General features: G+C 36.4%; 1 protein-coding gene across 7 annotated transcripts in view; it reads right to left on the bottom strand.

Moving 5' to 3' along the window:
* Positions 1–20965, bottom strand: part of EVI5 (ecotropic viral integration site 5) — a 75616-nt gene that overhangs the window by 26326 nt on the left and 28325 nt on the right. For 5 of the 7 annotated variants that reach the window (XM_018072066.2, XM_018072069.3, XM_018072065.3 and 2 more), the window contains 8 exons: positions 20528–20581; positions 18171–18203; positions 17466–17612; positions 11652–11786; positions 9457–9597; positions 8781–8939; positions 7051–7197; positions 3955–4050 (listed from right to left, as the gene is read on the bottom strand). In XM_018072066.2, the coding sequence (XP_017927555.1) occupies positions 3955–4050; positions 7051–7197; positions 8781–8939; positions 9457–9597; positions 11652–11786; positions 17466–17612; positions 18171–18203; positions 20528–20581 (912 nt within the window). The remainder of the gene's footprint in view (positions 1–3954; positions 4051–7050; positions 7198–8780; positions 8940–9456; positions 9598–11651; positions 11787–17465; positions 17613–18170; positions 18204–20527; positions 20582–20965) is intronic. The other 2 variants (XM_018072067.3, XM_008921896.4) reach the window with 2 other exon arrangements.

The following is a 20965-nucleotide window of genomic DNA, read 5'->3' as shown; positions in this document are numbered from 1 at the left end:
ATTTGAAAAGATGGAAACAATTTCTTTACTCAACAGTCAGTACTTGGAAAAGTTATTAAACAGAGGTCATAGAAAGGCTTCAGTCTAACGAAATAGTGCTAAAAGTTTAAACTGTGGGGGAGATTACTAGCACAATCATGGATTTCCTTTACAGTTGCTCTCAAAGCAGCTTTGACATGGTTAGAGATAGGGTAAATGTGACAAAATTCTCTGAATCTGCCAGGAAACACAGCAGGAGGAAGTGATGTTACCGCCTGTCCAGACCAACCTAACAAAAAAAAGAATGAGTTCTTATGGATATTTTTTGCTTTAAGATTACTCAGATGTAACACCAGTTTTTTATATTACAAGTATGCTCTATACCTGCCATGGATAATTTTAAGAGGCTAGTACAAGTTACCAGCCTGAACAGAAATGGAGGGAGAGGGATTAAGCTGCCCCACTCTGCTTCCTTGGCCCGCCTACACTTCCACTGGCCTAATGCTCCGTACCCTAAACCAGCTGAGTGACACTAGCTTGCAACTGATTTAACCATGCCTGAATTTTTCTATTCTTCTTTCAACTACTGCAGGGAAAGCCTTTAAAAAACCAACCAACCAAACCCAAAATACCACTGATGGACCAACAGGACTGCCCATAAGTGATCAGAAGGATCACTTGCTAATTAATAGGCCAGAAATATTTGCTTGCTGCAGTTTGAAGCTATCAGACCAGTTCAGCTGAAAACTAGACTAGCTTCCTGAGGAAGCAAACCTGAATCTTTGCTAATTGACAATAGACAGAGAGGGAGACAATGTCCATTCCTTAGCCCTGGGTCTTTACACCTTACAAAAGGGTGGGACAACCACAATCAGAGTGCATGCAACCTGACCAGTTACAAGGTGTGAACAGGTATGTGCAATACAAGTTAAACTTCAGTTATACTTCAATTCTGTGTTATTTTTGCTAAGGAATGACTAAGGATATCTGTCATGTATTGGACAACTCATTGCACGTCAGTATACTTATACAGAAATTTAAAAGCTCCTTAACTGAATGCTCAGCCAAGATAAGATGGCATCTAGAATATATTAAAAAATAACTTCCTAGTATCATAATAAACTGACAACTTGCTGCAGAATTACATCTACTGTTGAATGATAAGAGTTCTCTCTCCTTCTCCTTCTCTGCTGTTATTACTAACCAAAACTAAGAGTGACCCATAAACTGTGATTTAAATCTAGCATTTGTGTGTGTGTAACGTCAGATCAGTTCTTATGTGGGAGTAGTGATACTCTGTTACAAATTTAACACCAGTGTCTTGCACCTACACCTACATGAACATTTAAAAGAAAACCACACAATTCAGGTTAAGCATTGCTATGGACCATGTGGACCTGGCAATGAATCCCTAGAGCTTCTTAGAAAAGCTCCACCCTGCTCAAAAAAAGGGAAGGTTATGAGGTAGGTTAACTTCCTCCCTTCATTTTTATCAGCTTTGAAATAACACAGCAAGCAGATCTCTTTGTGGTGCTCTGTGCATCTCTACTTTAAGACAGACACCTACACTCCAAGACTGGCTACGTGTATTTATGGTATTAAATATTGCATTTCAAGTCATTAAGGCAAGTCCTGATTAAAAGGCTCTCTGCTCCTCACATCAGGTCACAGCAAGTGCAGCCACAAGCTGAGCAGAAGATAATGAGAGGCAGCTTTTTCTCCAATGAGGAAGAAGTTATTTAGATTTTCAATTTCCTTAAAAAGTGGCATTTGTTTAAGCTCTATTATCAATTGATAGTTTACAGTTTACAAGCTTTGAGAGTTCAGGCTTTCCAACTCCATTACTATTTTTTTGGTGCAGGTGTTTCAAAGGCTTTTGAGCATGAGTACCCAAAAAGGAAGTTTTGGTCATAAGTTTCATATTTGCTGGCAAAACACACTGGTCAAAAGTATCTGCTTAGACTCCTAAAAAAAAAAAAACACCTATCACAGTCCAATAAAAGGCTTTCAGGTCATGTCTACAGTGTCAGAAATAAATACATTAGCATTAGAGGAACTTAATTCTACTAAATCTCTTTTGTTTTAAATATGATAAGGTTCACACTCAAAATCTGTGTTTGACAACTGAAGTTTTCTTCCATGTTTAAGTTTGAGATCAGTAGTTCACCAAAAACCTAACAGGGCAAAGTCATCAAATGAGAAACATGAACTCCAGCCACAGAATGATTTCATACTCCACACTGTGTACAAAGAAAGCACAGCCACTGTTATTTGTGAAGAAAATCCAGAATTTTACTAAGATTGAGACTTGAAATGCACTTTAGTAGGAAACATAAAACCTAGAATAATAAAACCATAACTAAAAGTTGCATCCTACAAAGTAGTTATTGTGAAGAGGAAGGAGAGGTGATGTGGACAACCAACTGAACATGAGACAGCGCAATATCACAACAAAAGAGGGGCAGTGTAATCTTTGAACGTATTAGCCAGAGTCATGAAACAGGTATTATAAAAATCTGCATGCAATTCTTATATCTATAACTTAAGCAAAATACGGAAAGGGAATAGGAGAGAGCTGTAAAATGATGGAGCATGGATGGTTTGATCAGTCAAACAACAGAAAACCCAGTTAGATGTATTGACATTACAAAATGAATACAATTCTAATTGTGTGACAGCTACCAGGAAAAAACCCTGATCATTAGGGGATTCACCATTTGATAAGATTTCGACTACTTTTGGGGAGACCTGTATCAGTCAAATAAGGGAAGCAGGATGCCATTTGAAGTCTGTGCTAAAGTAAAAATAATGCAAAATGAGTACTGACTTCTTACCTACAAAATCACATTGTTTGAAGTAACCTCTAAACTTCGCCCCCCCTTTTTTTTAATAAAATGTTAACATGAGTAGAAGATTGACCTAAATTCAGCTACTCTTTTGTTATCTTAAAAAATGATAAATGATTCATATGCAATGCTTATTGTATTTCTAGTGCATTGATCACAGCATTATCTAAGCATTATATGATTAAAAGAAATGATTGCTTTTTCTTTTAATAAATTTTGTGCCTGCTGCGCTAAAGGAAATACGATGAAAATTCTTTATGCAAGCTCAATGAAATTTTTTTGTACATTCCAAATACAAAGAGATGAAAAAGCTACAACTAGCTGAGAAATCATCACCTCAAAGGAAAGATTTCAGAGGAAGAAAAGACAATAGCAATACCAATTTTTTAAAAAAATAAACTAGAGAGTAACTAGCTAGTAACCTGGGAATGATAATCAAGAAAACCTTTGCAGCAGAATTCAGAAAAGACAAAAGTATATGAGTATAGAAAGGCCAGACTACAGTAAGACATCATGATTTCTCCAAGCCAAGAAAATACAAGGAACAGTAATTTCTGTTCAAGTTCATGAGACAAGTAAAGCTCCAAAAGGAACTGAAAGTGTGAGGAACAACAGAGAGGCCAAAGGATGCATCTTCAGATCCTACAGTGATGTGGTAGCAGTAAACATTTCTGGTTTCAAAATTTACATAAAGGGAGTAAGAGTTTTACAATAAATCCTCCCATACTGGTCATAGCAGAAGAGTAAGCATAGGAAAAAAATGTTTGCTGAAATCAAAATGTTAGCATCTTTTTTTGGACAGAGGATGTTTTCAGCCTCATCTGTTCATTGGTAAAAAGTACCAATTACAAGAATAAAAACCAAAACAGAAGTCAGAGTTAAAAAGAGTGTTGCCATTAGCACGGTACTAGTACAGAAGCAATTATTAACAGCTCACAAGTATGCACATAAGGTAGATTTAAGGCTTTGCTTGCACAGGAATTCAACAATATAGCATTATCCTACTTGGCAAAGCAGTGCCTTGTGTTCTCAGTAGGTTAATGAGGAAAGAAAGTGGAGGCAGAAAAAACGCATGAAGTACAAAAACTAATCAGTATCAAGTTCCACATTTAATGCCATCACTTGTTACCTGGATTTCTAATTCAGCAATATGCTGCTGGAGTTCTGCCACAGCTGCAATGCGGTCTGCCTCACGGAGCCGAACTGCCATCACTTCTTCTTTGCTCTGAAAGAAGGCAGAGATGCAAGCAAACAAATATCAGTTTCAGCTATTAACAACTGTGCACTGCTTTTACCCAAAATTATAAGAGAAAACTGCTCTGCACTACTGTGTAAACTACTACTATTCCAAAGAACTCAAATTTAATTTTAACCCCTAGAATTGTGTAATCATCTAATATAAATTCTAAACTATAATAATCTAAAAAAAAAAAATCTGTGCAGTTTTGAAAACTTGCTGTTATCAGTTTTCAGGTCCAGAAAACAGCTGTCTTGTTTTCCAGAAATGTTATATTGTAAATTCAGAAAAATCATCAACATAATAAAAAAACAGCTTCAACCTTTGACCTTATATATAAAGAAACAGCAAAGCCACAAAAGAGTTACTTATCATTTCCTTTGTCTAAAAAAATAAATTAAAAAAACCCCCACAAACGTAAATATATTCTAAACCTCATTTAGTCCAGCTATCTTAAATCACAGTATACAACAAAGCTTGGAATAAAATACCAATGCACATAACCTAAAATCAGCCTCCCACTGTAAGTTTAACCTGTAAGTCTGTCTATAAATGATAGGCAGTTTGGACAAGAGAGAAGGAAACATGAAACACCCTTATTCCTGTTTTATGAGGCAAGTCCTCAAGACTTCAGAGCACAAAACAACTAATATTATATTTTCAGCAGTCTAGTACAACCACAGAGAGAAAGCAGTGCTAGATAGTGAGTGAGCAGTACTGTCAGCTGGAGAGCAAATAACTGGGGAAGAGACAGACTAGGCTCAGGTACACCTGCTTTTATGGCAGACTGGTGTAACTAAACTGTAGTTACTGTAAATCAGTTCCAGTATTTCAGTTATTTTAATGTATGCTTCAAACTAACAGTACTCAAGCCTCCTTTGTTAGACAGTATAGTTGAGACCAAATTGAACATATCAAAGCTTATTTCAGTAGCCACTTGAAAACATGCTATTTGTTTGGGTTTTTTTTAAAGATTACTGTAACAGAGGTATATCATCTATAGGATCCAATTAACAGTATTTGTAATCAGTGGAGTCCATTTCAGAGAAATCCATCATGTGCTAGCCAAAGTTCAGCCATTCTTGCTAAATTCTGTTGCATGATTACTCAAATGAAGCCAAACCGACAAGTCCACAGGATTGCATGTATTTAACTGAAAGCTGAAGGACAGACTCTGGTATCTGAGATGAGTCAATAGTGTTACTCTAGATGGCACTTATGCTTTATCTCTGAAACAGAGCATGTTCTCAATTACCACAGAACTTGATATGGTGGTAGGAAGGACAAGACTGGGGTGGGGGCACAAATCTTATGTTGTAAATTCTTTAGCAAAACTGATTAGAAAGATCAGTGATGAGTTTCAAGAAACAATCTGAAATTGAGTCCTTGCTGTAGAAGCAGTACTCAGATCAAAAGGGAAAAATGTAACAGTACACACCAGTGACAGAAAAGAGTTGTCCTACAGGTGGTATGAGATGCAACTTGCTACAAAAATTTTAACTTCTGCTTATGCATTTCAAGTTATTTTTTAAAATAAAAATACAAGCTACTGAAATAACCAATCCTTTACGCATAGAACAAGGGGGGCGGAGTTGAAAATCCAAATATATATTTTTCTGAGACACCTCTTGAAGTAGAAATATTGCTACCTAGCCAAGATGTACTGACAAAAATAGAACTAGAGTGTGATTTCAGATGACTTGAAACAACAGGAAGAAAAAAAAATAATTGAACATCAGTTACTAATGGAATCGAGAATAACAAACTTGCTAGATTTAAAGAGATGGGAGGTGGAACTTTTAAATATATTTAGTGCTACAAAAACTTAATATTTGTCTGTATTGCTCCATGACATTATCTGAAAAACACTTAGCAAAAACACTTGTGCATTTAAGCAGTACAGGAGTCTACATGGTATTCTACTAAGTCTCTTCCCAAGAAGTCACTGTCTAGCTCACAGTTAAACAGTAGAAATCCAGGTAATGGATATGCATCAAATTGGCAATATTTCATTTTATATCAGAAACATCATCTCATAAAACATCTTACAGTGTAAATTGTAATCTTTTTTCTATCAACTACAAACGAAGTTTCAGGATCTAATGTCAGTGTATGTCAGTACTACTGCTTCACTGGGTATTGACCACTGCTATTTTCAGAGAATCTCTAAAGAATATGACTGGTGCTCTGTCTATTACTGTCACACTTTTCTCTAGCCCATGTTAGAACAGAGCTTTACAAGCAAATTATCCTAGTGAGAATAGTTATGTATACAAACACATTAGTCAGGTTAAAAACATATTATTCTCTTATAGTCAACATAAAACCAGAATATTGACTACACACTCTAATCCTCAATCTCTTAATGTTTAATGAGCACCTTCAGTATCAAACAAAAAAGTTACAGGTTATATGAAAAAGACATATCACCAAGATTGAGAATATTAAAAAAAAATAATAAATCAGTAAGAATAATCTCAGCATTAAAAAACCAGCACTTAGGAACCCAATGATTATGGCAAACAAGACAGTCAGTAGAAGCAATTTCTTCTAATTAAGATTCAGTGGTTTTTTACCCAAAAGTTTGTGATGGAGTTTGAGTAGTCAGTAGAAGTTACCTCTTCATTGCACTTTTGATTCAGGTTCAACTAGAAACCAATGGAATTGGCAAGACAGCAAGAAAATGAAAACCTAAAAGTGTCTGTTGTCTCAGAGTGTCTTTTTATATTACACACAGACACTTTTCTGAGTAGAACCACACTTTAAAGTTTATCTTTGTGGGACCACAAAGAAGCAGCTCTGTCAAAACCTCAAGTGATTTTTGTGAGATGGTAAATTCAAGATGATGTTGCCAAAATCAGTAAAAAGAATTTTGGTTTTATGATTTATGCTTCTCAGTTAAGACACAATTCTGTCCAACAACAGCAGACAAGACTAAAATGCACATGTATATTAGCACCCAAGTAGTCTATTCAGGATGTTGTTTACCTTGCATTCAATCTCTGCTTGTCTACGTTTTGCTTCATTCAACTGAGCCAGAAGTCCTTTGTTCTGTGCAGAAAGATACTGCACCTTCTCCTGTAGGTTGGTAACCTCTTGCTCTGCCCTTCGTAAATGATTACTATTGATCTGATTCTGAAATTTATGACAAAAAAAGGGAATGAAAATGCACGTTAAGGAAAGATTTTTGATATTAATTTAACTCTCTGAAGTCTGACAAAACAGACTTAAAGATTATTTACCATAAAAAACTTTTGATGAAAAAGCATTCAGAGTTTTCTAAGTGCAATCAGAAGAGTTTGAATGACGTTTTGTTTATGATCAAGATATTCAAATTGTTCCTTAATAACAGATGACTCATTACAAGAATGCTATCGCAAAGCTCCTGTACATCTGTTTTTCCCAATTTCTTGCTTAGGTAAGGCAAAGATTTTGTGAACTTGTATCCCAACTGCAGCATGCATCCAAGAAACATCAGGTATGTCAGAAATATTACGTGTACATTTCTCTGTTCAGAGAATTCCTAAAAGCAACGTGGCACCTTAATTGAGATAAGTGCAGTATTACCAGTCACACTATTTGTACGTGAAGCTGTGCAGGCCAGTACATAACACGAGAACCAGTGCATTTCTCTCAGCTGAGAGTTAATCAGCATAAACACATACAGACTCAATGCATAACACTGAAGTGAGAAGTACCTAAAAGGTCTTGTGACATATTAGCCAGACAGCAGGATCCCTATGCCCCCTACTGACCAAAATACACACATGAGGCAAAGGCAACAAAATAAAAGCACTTTAACTGTAGTGCAACAGTATTGACACCTCAATGAAAATTTTAAAAGTTACTGCAAAAGGAAACCTTTATTCAGTTGGTATAGAAAAAGCAGTACCTCTGTCAGAAATAAAGCACCATGTGCCTTGCAGTTAGCTAATCTCTCTTCAATAGCACACCCTTACATGCTCTCATTATTTCTGGAATTGTTGAACCTTGTCAAGTAAAGTTACTGTTTGTTTAGCCTTTTGGATGCACAAGTCTTTCAAAAAACAGTTACATTTAGCAGATATTCCATGGGAGGATTTCTCAAAAGTCTCTTACAAATCCTTCTCATCAACTGCATGTTGTGCCTACTGACTTGAGAGAAAGTTCACTAATATAATATGAACTCACCACTTTAATGCACTTTTATTTCAGATTTCTTTGCTTAACAACTTATTCCCTAGTTATACGAAAAGAATTTTGGCAGTCAAGCTATGATTGTCTTTTCTGAACAAACCTCAGCAAGGGTCATCCATGCATTTCTATTCTGGCACACAAAAGGCAAAGCTTCTGCTAAAAACACCTGACCAACACACAAACTGCTCTGCCGAGTCCACAGCTTAGTAACCAGATTCATGACCTCAGCAGAAAATCCAGTATCACCAGTTTCACCAGAAGAAAGCAAAACACTGCCATTTAAACAATTAGAATTACTATTTGTGATTTGTGAAATTTAAAACACCTTAAGCATTCTTTTGTTGTTAAATCAGATATAATTTAATAAATTTACATTCACACACAGTTTACCAACTAATCCAAATGAGAAATTTGGAAAGCATAGTCGTAGAAGACTAAAGAAGAGACATTAAAGTAAGCTGGATTGTATGCACTAGATTCTTCCATCCTAGTCCAACAGCAGCATCCAGCTCAATTCACACGTACTAGCATTCAAAACATACCTGTGTTTCCATCTCCATCATTCTTTGTTTAGTCTCTTTCAGTTCAGCTTGAGTTTCTGCTTCTCTCAAGCGGACTGTCATCAGCTCATCCTGTAGCTCATTCACTGCATTTTTTTTGGGAGGATCTTTCCATCTTCCAGTGGTACGAGCTAGATGACGCTAGAAAAACAGCATGTTTTTGGTGATAATGCCAGATCTTTCCTGGTGTTCCCTTATTTCATTTAAGGTCTCAGAGTTATACGAGGACAAATAGCTATAGTTCTCCTGTAGGTCCTAAAAGCTAGAAACCCATGGAAACTTACTGTTTTTAAGAACAGTTAAAAAGCTGAAGACAGTCATTCCCAGCTACGGTAAGTCAGTGAATTGCAAGTATATCCTGAGACTTTTGCCTATTTCTAGACCTTACCACTTAGCAAAGTCAGAGTACTGCTCAGGTACTTCCCTCCTACCAGAATGGTTAGCTGGAAGCACAGGACCTCTGCCTTCTAGGGACCAAATTCTAACATACTTTCTAAGTTAAGTTTCTTGTGGTAGCTGCATTTAAAGATTTTCTCATCTCAGCAGTTTGGTCCACAATCATTAGTTTCTACTTGATCTATAATTCAAAATGTCATAGTCTTGGTTTATCACCATTCATTGAAAATAAAAATTAATAAAAGTGTATTGCTACCCATACCTGCCAGTGTTCCTCCAAATCTTTGACTTGCTGCCTTAGTTCTTTGAGACCCATCGAAGCTTCTGCTTCTCTTAATTTTACTGCAATTAATTCTTCTTGTAGTCTGGCAACATTTTCCTCATCAGGGAGGGAGCTGTTCCTCTGCAACAAGGACCATCCTCTTAAATATGTATTTGAATAAAATTGTGCTTAGTGAAACCCACTCCAAATATAACTCTTATTACTAATCAAGCTTTAAGTACACATCCTTTGCAAAATAAAATTCCTTTAAAAAATCTAAGTTTCTGGATATAGTATGTATAAATAACTTCTAACTGCCAACTACAGAAAAAAATGAAAAGGTACTAGTATAAGGTATTCTGACTTTGTGATTTCCCTAGATGGTATCTCCCTAACGAAACATTATATTTAAAATATTTGAACCCATCAAAAATATGGAGAGAAATCTGAAAGATTTTGAGCTAGTCGATAAAAAGTAAAGCAAACAAGGAACTAAAACTACACTTTAAAGCTATAACTTTTACTTGGGTTTACAGAGAAAATAATAAATGGAAATTTATTTTTTAGGAAGTAGGTCACCAGCCTTTGTCAACATATCTGTTCTCCTTTTCAAAGGAAGCATGCATTAATATATATATATAAACAAGTCAAGAACAGGTCTTAGAAATGAAAGACACATGAGGAAAAAAGGATAGAGAAAGCCAAACAGAACACAGGAAAACACTGGGGAAAGCAACACAGAGATGAAATCCTAATAATGGAAATATGGGAAAAAAACAGAGAGGAAGAAAAAGGACAGTCTGTCCAATTACAATATCCTTGACTGTGCTTCATCACTTTCTACTGTATTTCTCATCAGCAAAATCCAGTGTTTTTGAAGACATGTAATACTGTGACAGTTTCCAGGTTTTCTTGAGAGTTGAGAGTAAAGCACATGATTAACATTAACAGAACACAGCACAACAGCCATTTATTAGCATTCCATGTTTCAAAATCATGGGATCTGAGTACTGGCAAATATAGGAAATGAGAGGGTGTGTTTCTGAATGTTCACATCACTGTCAGTATAGCCATGCAAGTCTTGGTTTATTCAGCAGAAGTTCCCCAGATTACATGATACATCAATAGCAGCAATAAAGAGCTGTACTGCAGGAATTTGAGGGAATTAGCTTCAGCCACTTTCTCATGTGCCTAAGTTCATTATAAGAGACTGAAGTACTACTGTACATCTGAGTTTGTCTGGTACACTGGAATTGACCCTATTACTCCAGGGTTTTTTTCACAGGTAAGTTTTCAGTGCATGCTGTCTCTGAGTTAAGTAGTTTCATTTTGAAAAATACCTTATATCCTGAATTCTTACCAATGGTCAGGACAGTAAAAACTACAATACTAACCTGCTAGGCTCTCATCAAGCCCCTCAGATAATTTAAAAAGTAAATCTTGACTCCAGTGGGTTAATTTTATCAGTAACTAAGTTCTGGCCAAAACCTGGGTATACAGCTCTTTAAAATTTCCTAAGGAAACTATTTCCAAGGCCAATACAATAAGATCTGAAAAGCATGCTTTATATCAGGTCAATTTATTGTGGGGTTTTTTTCCCTTTTTTCATTTTGCTATTTTATCTTGCAGTTAAGTTTTACTTCAAAGAAAGGTAAATGTTTGACAGTTGGTTTGAGTACAGCTTGAGCTCTGGCATCAGGAAGTTACAAGCTACCACAGCACTCAAAAAGCAGCAGAGATTTTGATAATCAGTGGTGGAGAGATTCTTTCCCTGCCCATAATGGGACAAAGTAGAAGATGCTGAAGACCTGGGAATGGTTGTATTGTACCTTTTCCTCCTCCTTTCCCAAACTTTTTAGTTTCACATCACCTCAGTGCTCACTCTAAGCCCCCTGCTCTTGTTGCAGGATATCATTTTGAAACAATTGATGTTTCCTGTAAAGACTTCATCAGAATCCAAGTTTTCCACTACAGTAGGCTTCAGGAACAAGAGAAAAGGGGTTTGTTCTTCACGAACCTTTGCCAGTGCAAACATATCTTAGTTTTATTGCTGTTGTTCTTACAGGTTTGAAAAGCATCTTGTAATCATGAAAGCATAGAAGAGAAAGTTCTAGAGCACAGTTATGCAAAGAATTACAGGGACCTGTATTCTGTTCATAGTGCTGTTCTGTACAGAGGGTCCTGGTTTAATTTACCTTTTCCATCTCTAGAACTTTATCTTGCATCTCCTTCAGGGCACATTGCGATTCTGCTTCACTCAGCCTGGCTTGGACCAGCTCTTTTTCCAGCTGTAGCACAAAGTCTTCACTGTATCGTGAACTGCATTTATGCTACAAAGTTTGCAGAAATATGTTTAGTATGAAGCACAGATGGTTTGAAAGGGGTTTTATATACCAGACCTGGTGTGAAAAGTACATTCAGCTGTGTAAGATCAGGAAGACTACCTTAAGTGCTTACCTTATGCAAGTCTATTAATATGTCCATCCAGACTGCCACCAAAAATATCCCTAATGCTCTGCCTCAAACAACTGCACCCCCACCCAGCCTGTTAATACTGACGAGCAACAACTCACACTTTTGTCTCATTGGTAACCAAACTGAAAGATTCTCAAAGGATCTGTGATATGCAGAAAAAGATGTTACAGGAACACTAGCTAATTACAAGGTTAATACAAGTATCTCTCAGTTTCTACTCAAACTGTGATTCGACAGAATCCTTCTGTAATTCTGGATTTAAAATGAAGTCATGTATGGCTTCAATGTACAATGACTTTGGTTTGCCCATTTCTTCACTCCAACCCTTGGCTATCATTTGCTCACCATATACATATTCCTTCTGAGATTCAGACACATCCAAACGAAGCATTTATATTCAAAAGCCTCACTTAACTTTTTTCCCCCTAGTCAATAGTTTAAAAAACATATTTTATTTCTTCTTGGGTCACTTTAACATGACTTAGCAGTTTGACAGATTGTCAGACTTGCCTGATAGGCATTCTGTATTTGAAAACTGAAATCAGTATTTTAATTTCTGATTTAGGAAAAAAGGGGGTGTTGACATCCTCAAAGCATAGTTGTCTAGTTACTGTGCTTACATTGTTACCCTGAAAATTAAGTTTAGAGGAAAATAATTCAATACATTTTTGGTGTCATTAACTACACTGTGAAATATAAATACTATACTTGGATTAATAGATTAAGTTTTAGTTAATTAAAAATTCAACAGTAAAATCCACAGATTATTCATTATACTGAAGATACAACTGTTTTCTTTATGTTTGCATCAAAAAATTTAGTTTTCTACATCTAAAAACAGAGACAAAATGAAGAGCCTTCAGTTCCACATGCTTCTGTTATGGTGTGGCATTCCCTGACCTTCAATACACAAACCAAAGGCGAACAGGACAAACCAAGGATTTACATGTAACTACATGGTCAGGGAAATTATTTTTTCATTTATTTTTATACTTCTGCATGCCAAGGAAGCCTTTTGTCATGACTTACAGTACAATCCAAATTCAGAATCTACGCTAACCTTAGTGTTACAATGTATTATATTTCTTGTATAAATGTGCCTTCAGGAAGCTGTGATGGAGGGATGTATACAAAGCACTGAAAAGCAAGCAGAGCTCAGGCAGTTTTTAGTGTCATCAAGACCATCCACTTAAGTGCTCTGCCTGCTTAACTGTGCAGCTGAACACACAGGGAACACATATATATTATGATCCTTGTACATTAGTATTAATTTGCCCTTACACATTACTAATTTAATTCGTATTATTTTCAACCCACACAGTGTCTTTGCCTCAGCAAGCAGTGGAGGCAGACCTGATTTGAGTGCAAGAAAAGGATGGGTGGGCAATGCTGATTCATTTCTACGATTGCTTCACATGATGTAGGAACACAAGTACCATAGGTAACAACATGCAGACACAGAAAAGAGGCAACAGCTCTTTCATATTCCCTGGCTGCTTGTACAAGTTCATCACATGATACACACGACAACTTAGATGGACTCTACCTTTTTTGTTCCAGATTCTGCCAAACATTTTAATCACAGTAGCACTTTGCTGACTATGTTGAAAAGACAAATGTAACATAAAGCACTAAAATTGCAGCTCTAAGCCATTTAATTCTGAAAGAAACAAGTCCTTGCCTAATTTCACACAACTGGATTTATTTTCCCCCAATTTTTCTTAAACACAACCATTCCTAATATTATTTTGGCTGATGATAGATGTAATTACAGAATGTTTCTCCAGCACATTATACTGAAGAGCAATTAACAGATTGTTCAGCAGTTAACTTTGCTCAGCTAACTTTGCTTATACATTTAAGCACTAACACTGAATACAGTATTTTTATTTTCTGCATTTTGGTCGCAAATCAGAACACAGTATTAAAAGAGTATACTGCAAAGTATAGTGAAGCCTTCCATAAGGTTGCAACACTCATTTACAAGCATATATTCCCTAAATCAACTACTATGTTTTAATAATTATCAGCCATTGTAGCTTGAGTTCCTGAAAAACAACTATGAAGTTGCTGTAACAATAACCAAATACATGGCTATAAATTACCTTACAAAGTGCATATGCTTTCATCTGAATGCTTAGTCAATTAAAATTCTATCTTCACATAATACAGTTGAAGAGACTAAAAATAAGATGTGAACCAATTTCAGCTTGTTCTGCCTCTCATTTCTCAGATTCAGTTTTAAAGCATTCAGACTGATGAACTGGGTAATCATTGACAATTAAGGTATCACTGGGAAAGACAAGATTTGCATTCTGGAGGTGTTTACATCCAGCAGAAGCTACCTTTTTCATTTAGAAACAAAAAGGGGAAAAGAACAGAGAATAAAACCTTCAGCACATAATTATCAGGACTAAGTTACAACAGGCTGATTACCCCTGCCCCTAACTCCTCAAATACCATTATATATACTTAGCATGCCTCAAAAGAAAACTGTATTCTGTTAAAGTCAGGCACAACTTCCTCTATGCAGTTCTTGATTTACCACCAGTATGAGGAAGAAGCCACCTTCCTCTTAACTGTTTGGTTATCCACCACAACTTGCCTTTGGCAAGTTTCTGTATTTAAAGGTTAGACAAGCCAAAGACAGATTAGTACCATCCAATAGTACAATGATAACCTCTGAGTAGACTTCACACTTCATTATGAAGTCATTCTGGTTCATCTAAAAACTCCCTATAAATACTTCAGCACAGGAAGAAATAAACTTGTGTGTAATTTGGGCTTCTGGTGATGGACATCAGTCAAAATACTCCTCTTCTACCCATCTCTGTATTCAGAAGTGCTGCAGTGGAGAATTTCTTCATAGACACAAACATCCAGTAAGCACCTTCAATACTTACCCTTGAATGATCCAACCTGTGCTATCGAATCTCCTTGAGCAGATTGCATAAACCTCAATAATATATAAATACAAACACATAACCTTTTTACAAAGGACATGTTAACCTTCTTAGAAATACTACGGTTAGGTGATATTTCTGCTACCAACAAAAACGCGTTTTGTTGAGTTTTTTTAATCCCACGATGTTAGTTGAAAGTATCCTTAGGCAGTTCTTTTCATACATTCCTATTCAGAAATTCATACCCAAACATTACAATTTCTGTCATGCTGAAACAGAATATTCAAGACTGGAAAATAAGTAGATTATAAAATCCATAGGATAGATGCTGTATCTTTAAATAAGCACAGATAAACTATCCAGCCACTTACAAGTTTACAGTGCTATCATTTTTGCTAATCATAAAGAAAGCTGATATAATTGGGGAGAAAAACATTAAAGCAGATATTCGCAAGACAATACTGAAAAGGATATTGCCAAGAACAAAGCTACTGGCACTAGCACGTGGTAAAAAATTTACCAGTGTAAAGTAAAATGCCAAAATTCCAAATAAACCCATGCGTTCCCACCAGGTGGAGCCCTAAACAAACGCAACTGCTTACATTTGTGTCGTTCCCATTTCCACGCTTGGAAACACAGTTAAAAGCCTGTTCAAGTACTAATGTTACCGATGCAGTAGCCCATAGCGATCTCCTAACTGAAGCCATTTTTGCACTTTCCCCACATTGTCTAATTCCGATGGTTCTCAAAACCACAGCACTACTCCTTACACTTCAGAATTAGCCAGCTACCAGGCACAAATCTGTCCATAACCACATGTATTTACAGTCTCAGTTCCACATACATAGTCAGACTATCTCCTATAGTCATGTTCACGTTTAAGTGGAGGAAAACAACGCTGCAAGCATGCAAAGTAGGAAGTGTGGCTCTTAATTTAACTGCTCATTCTTGTATTTTACTTACTCTCCATTCTCTCAGTACCTGTCCAGTCTTCTGCCCTTACAGCTCCAATCCAGCCAATTTTGCAATCCACAGCTGTTTACAGTTCTGCTCAGGATCAGTTCCCATGCCCAGCCAACCTCTCAGGCCTCCCCATCATTGTTCTTCAGTAAGTTCCCAGCATAATTAAAGGCATTAGCTTTTAAAGACTTACTACCTGTCAATTAACTAATAAATAAATAGAGTACCTTAGTCTCTTCTAATAAGTTTTAACTACATACAGATCATTAATGTGGTTGCCTGCAAAAAACACATTCTAAGGGCATGTGTACTATTGTAATCAGACAATAACTAGCTGGATAACTAGAAGTCTATCTTTCCCACTGCATTTCACTTGAAAGATTACAATATATCTAAAATGTTGGAAAGCACCACAAGACCATCTCCATCTTCCTAACTGATATTTCTTCATGGTGCTGTTTTCCTCCTAAAGAAATTGCTCATGTTATATAAATAGCAGCATTTCACATGACAGCTCATCAGTAGTAGCTCATCAGTCACTCCTTGCAATTATTCTAGCATACCTTTTTTACGCTGAAACGCATTAAACAGACATAATAAACACAACATTCTAGAACTAGTCTAAGTTATGATTTCCTTTCAGTCTAACAGTAAATCTCATCTTTACCTTCCAAGATGAGATACAAGTATTTCTAGAGCTTTGGTGGAAGATGTATAAAACCAACTGCCCTACTGACTTAACGGGGCCTGGTAAGCAGCTGCAGTATGTTGTAGTTTTAAAAAGTGGTATTTCATACACCTGAAATGCCCAAGACTCCAGACAAGTACTTAGATACCACTTAAAACAGTATGAGGATATTCACATCAGCACTAGTAGTGCAGAGTTTATTCAGCAAGTGAAGATGCTGAAATGGCTTCCCCCACACCCCAGGAGAAGACACTGGGCACTTTAAGTGGCTTAGAGGAAGTAACTTCAGTCTCACAGCAATAGTCTGAAGTTGTGCACATTTTACTACCTAAAACACAGAGTAACACAAACACAGTACTATACTATATATAAATTATTTTCCTGCTTCACATCCACATAAACCCACATTTTTTAATCAAGTCCTGTAGTTCCAAACTCAGGGACAACATCCTTCCACTTCAGTAAGCAGTAAATTTTAGCATACTAGGAAAACCCCAAATATAGATACACAGAAGAAACGCTAACATTAAATAAACTGACTCAGAAGATACACTATGTAAAGGCATTGTAAACCAACTCCCAGATTTGAGTATTCAGAGTGACACAACTTGCAATGGGTAGATTCTTAGCATGAAGAGCTACCAAAGGCTGTATGTGTGTGGTTTTGTTAGTATTTCTTTGGTGGTATGTGGGGGGGTTGGGTTGGGTGGTTTTTGTTGTTGAGTTTTTTGATTGGTGTGTTTCACTGTGGGTATGTTGGGGTTTTTTTATAAACTGATAAACTTACATCTATCCAGGGTTATGGATCTCACCTATCAGTAAGAACAGACCAAAATTTCGTTTAGTCTAATTTGTATAATTTTAAGAATGCAAATCACAATGAACAAGGATTTACAAGGACAGCACAGAGACCATGTCATGATGAGGAAAAATAAACACAAGTGAGTGAAAAAGATGAGATGATGTGCTGCCAGGCTCCTTACCCATTGCTGCTGTTGTTGGAGCTCCCTGATGGTATTCTCAGCTTGCTCCAGTTTAGTAATGGCCTCATCACTCTGCTGTTTGATGGTGGCCAGCTCCCGTTTTATGAGGTAGTTTTCCTCAGCCTCCTGGGCCCTTGTCACTTGTCCCTTAGGACATAATTTATTTTTTTAAGCACTTAATGACAAATCCAAGAAAGACTGCCTTTGTGATGTTTAGCTGCTTATTTCATCAGATTGGTTTTGCGAACAGCACAGATACAATTGGTAGAAATTTTAGGACAAGGTAGTACTGAACAGCTGCTTTAGTACTTTAGTACAAAGTTCAGCATCCGTTTAGCAAGCACGGTTTGGTACTTGCATTCAATAAAATTCCTTTCATGCATTATTACTCAGTAGTACATGCACAGATTGAAGTTCACAATATTCAATTTCAGTGTTAATACAGTGCCATAGAATCCATTTGTCATAGGAATTTGTACCAGAAAAATCACATTAGGTTAGGAAAATTACTATAACGTGCAGGTATTGGGTTTATATATTTTTAGTAAACAAAATTAAACAAGTTTCTAGCAAGATGTTAGCTCTGTATTTATTCCAAATCAGCAAAGCAGGGATAGGATATAGCATGCAAAAATGCATGCATTAAAACAGTTGGAGTTTAAGAGTAGGAAGAGAGTCATACAGTAAAAGACTAAAAGACTATACCTGTATCAATCTATCTGCCAAGGAAGCACTTTCCTACAAAGGAAAAATTCAGATAGGAATAAGGAAAAGGAAAATCAAAAAACGAGGGGCTGATAATAGTGACAAAAAAGACCAAGAGCTAATAGAAAGAAAATGCCCAAATTCTACCCATTTTCTGTGCAAACCTTTTAGCAAAATTAACAACTCTTCATATAAATTAAGGCAACTCAGCCTGAAAGTCCCAGGAAGCAGCCTTTTCTGCAACAGATTTAATGCAATCCATCTTTGGTACAGAAGGTTTCAAAGCCAAATTTCTGTAACACTTAAAATTCACCTACAGGAGAGTAGGTATTTTTCTCTGAACGGCTTGCTTCCCTAATTAACAAGAGTTACTGATGTGATCTGATATGATCTAGTAGATAGATGCAAGACTACAGTCCACCCACAACATGAAACAAAGGCATAATTTGAGCACAAAGGAAACTCCACTAAGCACCAAGGTGCTCATGCAGAGCTACAGCTTCCAGTAAGATGAAGCAGGAACGTTAAATGGTGCAAACTGACAGACAAGTAGGAAATGTCAACTATGACAGCTCATATTTTGTTTTACTGAACTCTTCCAGTAACTCATCGAGTTGTTTATAGATTCTCTTTCCTTGACAAACTTTTGCAAGAAAGAAAATTTCATTTTTTGCACACTGAAAAGCACTACCCCCCTGCAGTTGCATTTAATTAACTCCTACTTCATCACTCCTGAAAGCACTCAATGTTTTGCACATTCTACAAACACATCTATCCACAGACTTTCTTTGTCCTTGGAACTGTTATTAAAACTGAAGTTCGAACTAGTTGATAAGAGCTAATACTGAGAAGTTAAGGTACACTAAGAAAATCACAACTAAATCATATGAGTTTGGATGAGGGAAAAAGTATTTTTAAAATAAATTTCCAACAGTAGAACTGAATGTGTTTGTTCATACTTCATTATCTGTTTCTCAAATGCTGTGATGATAATGATCATCAGAAATTCTTACTAATAGATAATATTTTCCCATTTTGCAATGTTTTAATTCCAGTCAGACTGGGATACTCTGAAAGTGAACTCTGAAATTCTAAATACAGAATGTGCAAAAGCACTAGCATCTGGGAGTTCATCACGGACTTCATAATAAAAAAAAAAAAATTCCAACCCCTACAAGTTAAGTATAAAACAGAGATACTTACTATTTTATATTTGCCAAGGAAATTGAAATTATTCACTACAGTTTCAAGCTTCTTAAAGACAGCTTGCTCTTTTCCATTCATTTTATCAATGCTTCAATATTAGAAACAAAAATATTCATGAAATTGTATTTTTGTTCACAACTTTTATGTGTCCTTATGCATATTTTCCAAACTAAATTCAGAAACCAATTAATTAGAATGTGACATAGATGGACTGTTCTTCAAGAAATCATAACAGATTTAACATCTGAAGTGTGACATCTTCCAACTATGCCACTCTAAACTGAAACTTTACCATTTTCTTCCCTGTGAAACACAACTGTTTGCAACTCACAGGAGTGCTCAATTCCACTATTTGTGGTGAAGATGGACAAGAACGTTCTCATTCTAGAGCAGAGCAGCTCGGATGCAATCTGCCACGGGAAGCATGATACCAGGACATAGGAGAGGCCACTGGAGAACAATGCCTGCACGTTGGCAGTGTATCCACAGCAGTTAACATGCTTACTTCTGAAGTTTTACCCAGTTACAAAGAAGCCTAACAAAACTCTACTCCAGACTAAACCCATGAGAAATAAGTCTTTAGATATTCTCTCCACCATGTATCCAGAATTGCCACAGAAGTTCAAAATTACACAGAGCAGATTAATGGCAGTGTTCCTGTGAATGCTGCAACAACACCCTCTACTGCTGTATTCACTAGTGATGAAGTGATCTGCCTTCATCTCATCTCTCCAGTCATTGGTAGGTCTGTCATTTTGCTCCTACATAAAAACACCCAACAGCTTCAGATTTTCAGAACTGAGGATTCTCTCACAAAAACCTCTTTTCCACCCAAGCACTCCACTATATGCAGTCTTCTCCACTTTGAACAGATGCTTCTAATTCAGAAAGAAAACAGTACAATCGAAGGTGGGTATGTGAAAACGTTTGATTTTTTAATCACTATGAGTCAGACATAACAACCTTACACATTTACTGCCCCTAATTGCCTGATTATTGCCATGCTATTTGGCTAAGCACTGTTAGTAAACACCATAGATTAGAAGGAAAACAATAAACTATAATTCTGAGATTCTCATTTCATATAATAAAATTTCCATAAATTTAAGCATAAATTAACACAGATTAAATCTAATCCCCAACATACTCACTTTTTCTAGTGTTTCAATGCGCTGCTTTAGGAGTCTATTTTCAGTTCGTAACCTCTGGAAGGGAAACAGTTCAAAAATGCATTTCTCAAGTTATGAACTGAAAGTCTGATAAAAGCCAAGCAAGTTAACATTTTTACTTCATCACATCTATGAAAATCAATATAAGTATGAAAATAATTAGTGACCTTCTTAATTCCTTTTATATGATGAACTAGCTCTAAAGATGAGAACTGATGCCTTAAGAACTGACACTGAAAAGTAAAATGACTAGCAGTGGACAGGAAGGAAGGCTGTACCTCACTCCCTCTATAAGCTTTATTTAATGCACTTGCCCATCGTTTCTCCCACTGCCTTTTCTCACAGAATTGTCTAAAAACACAAGAAAGAAAATCCAGATCAAAGAACATGCTGTGAAAAAAAAATGAGAAAAAGGAAAAA

The sequence above is a fragment of the Manacus vitellinus genome, unplaced genomic scaffold (assembly GCF_001715985.3).
Source record: "Manacus vitellinus isolate BGI_N305 unplaced genomic scaffold, ASM171598v3 scaffold_21_pilon, whole genome shotgun sequence".
Lineage (NCBI taxonomy): Eukaryota > Metazoa > Chordata > Aves > Passeriformes > Pipridae > Manacus > Manacus vitellinus.
Note: the sequence above shows the minus strand (reverse complement) of the source record. Positions and strands in the feature narration are given on the sequence as shown.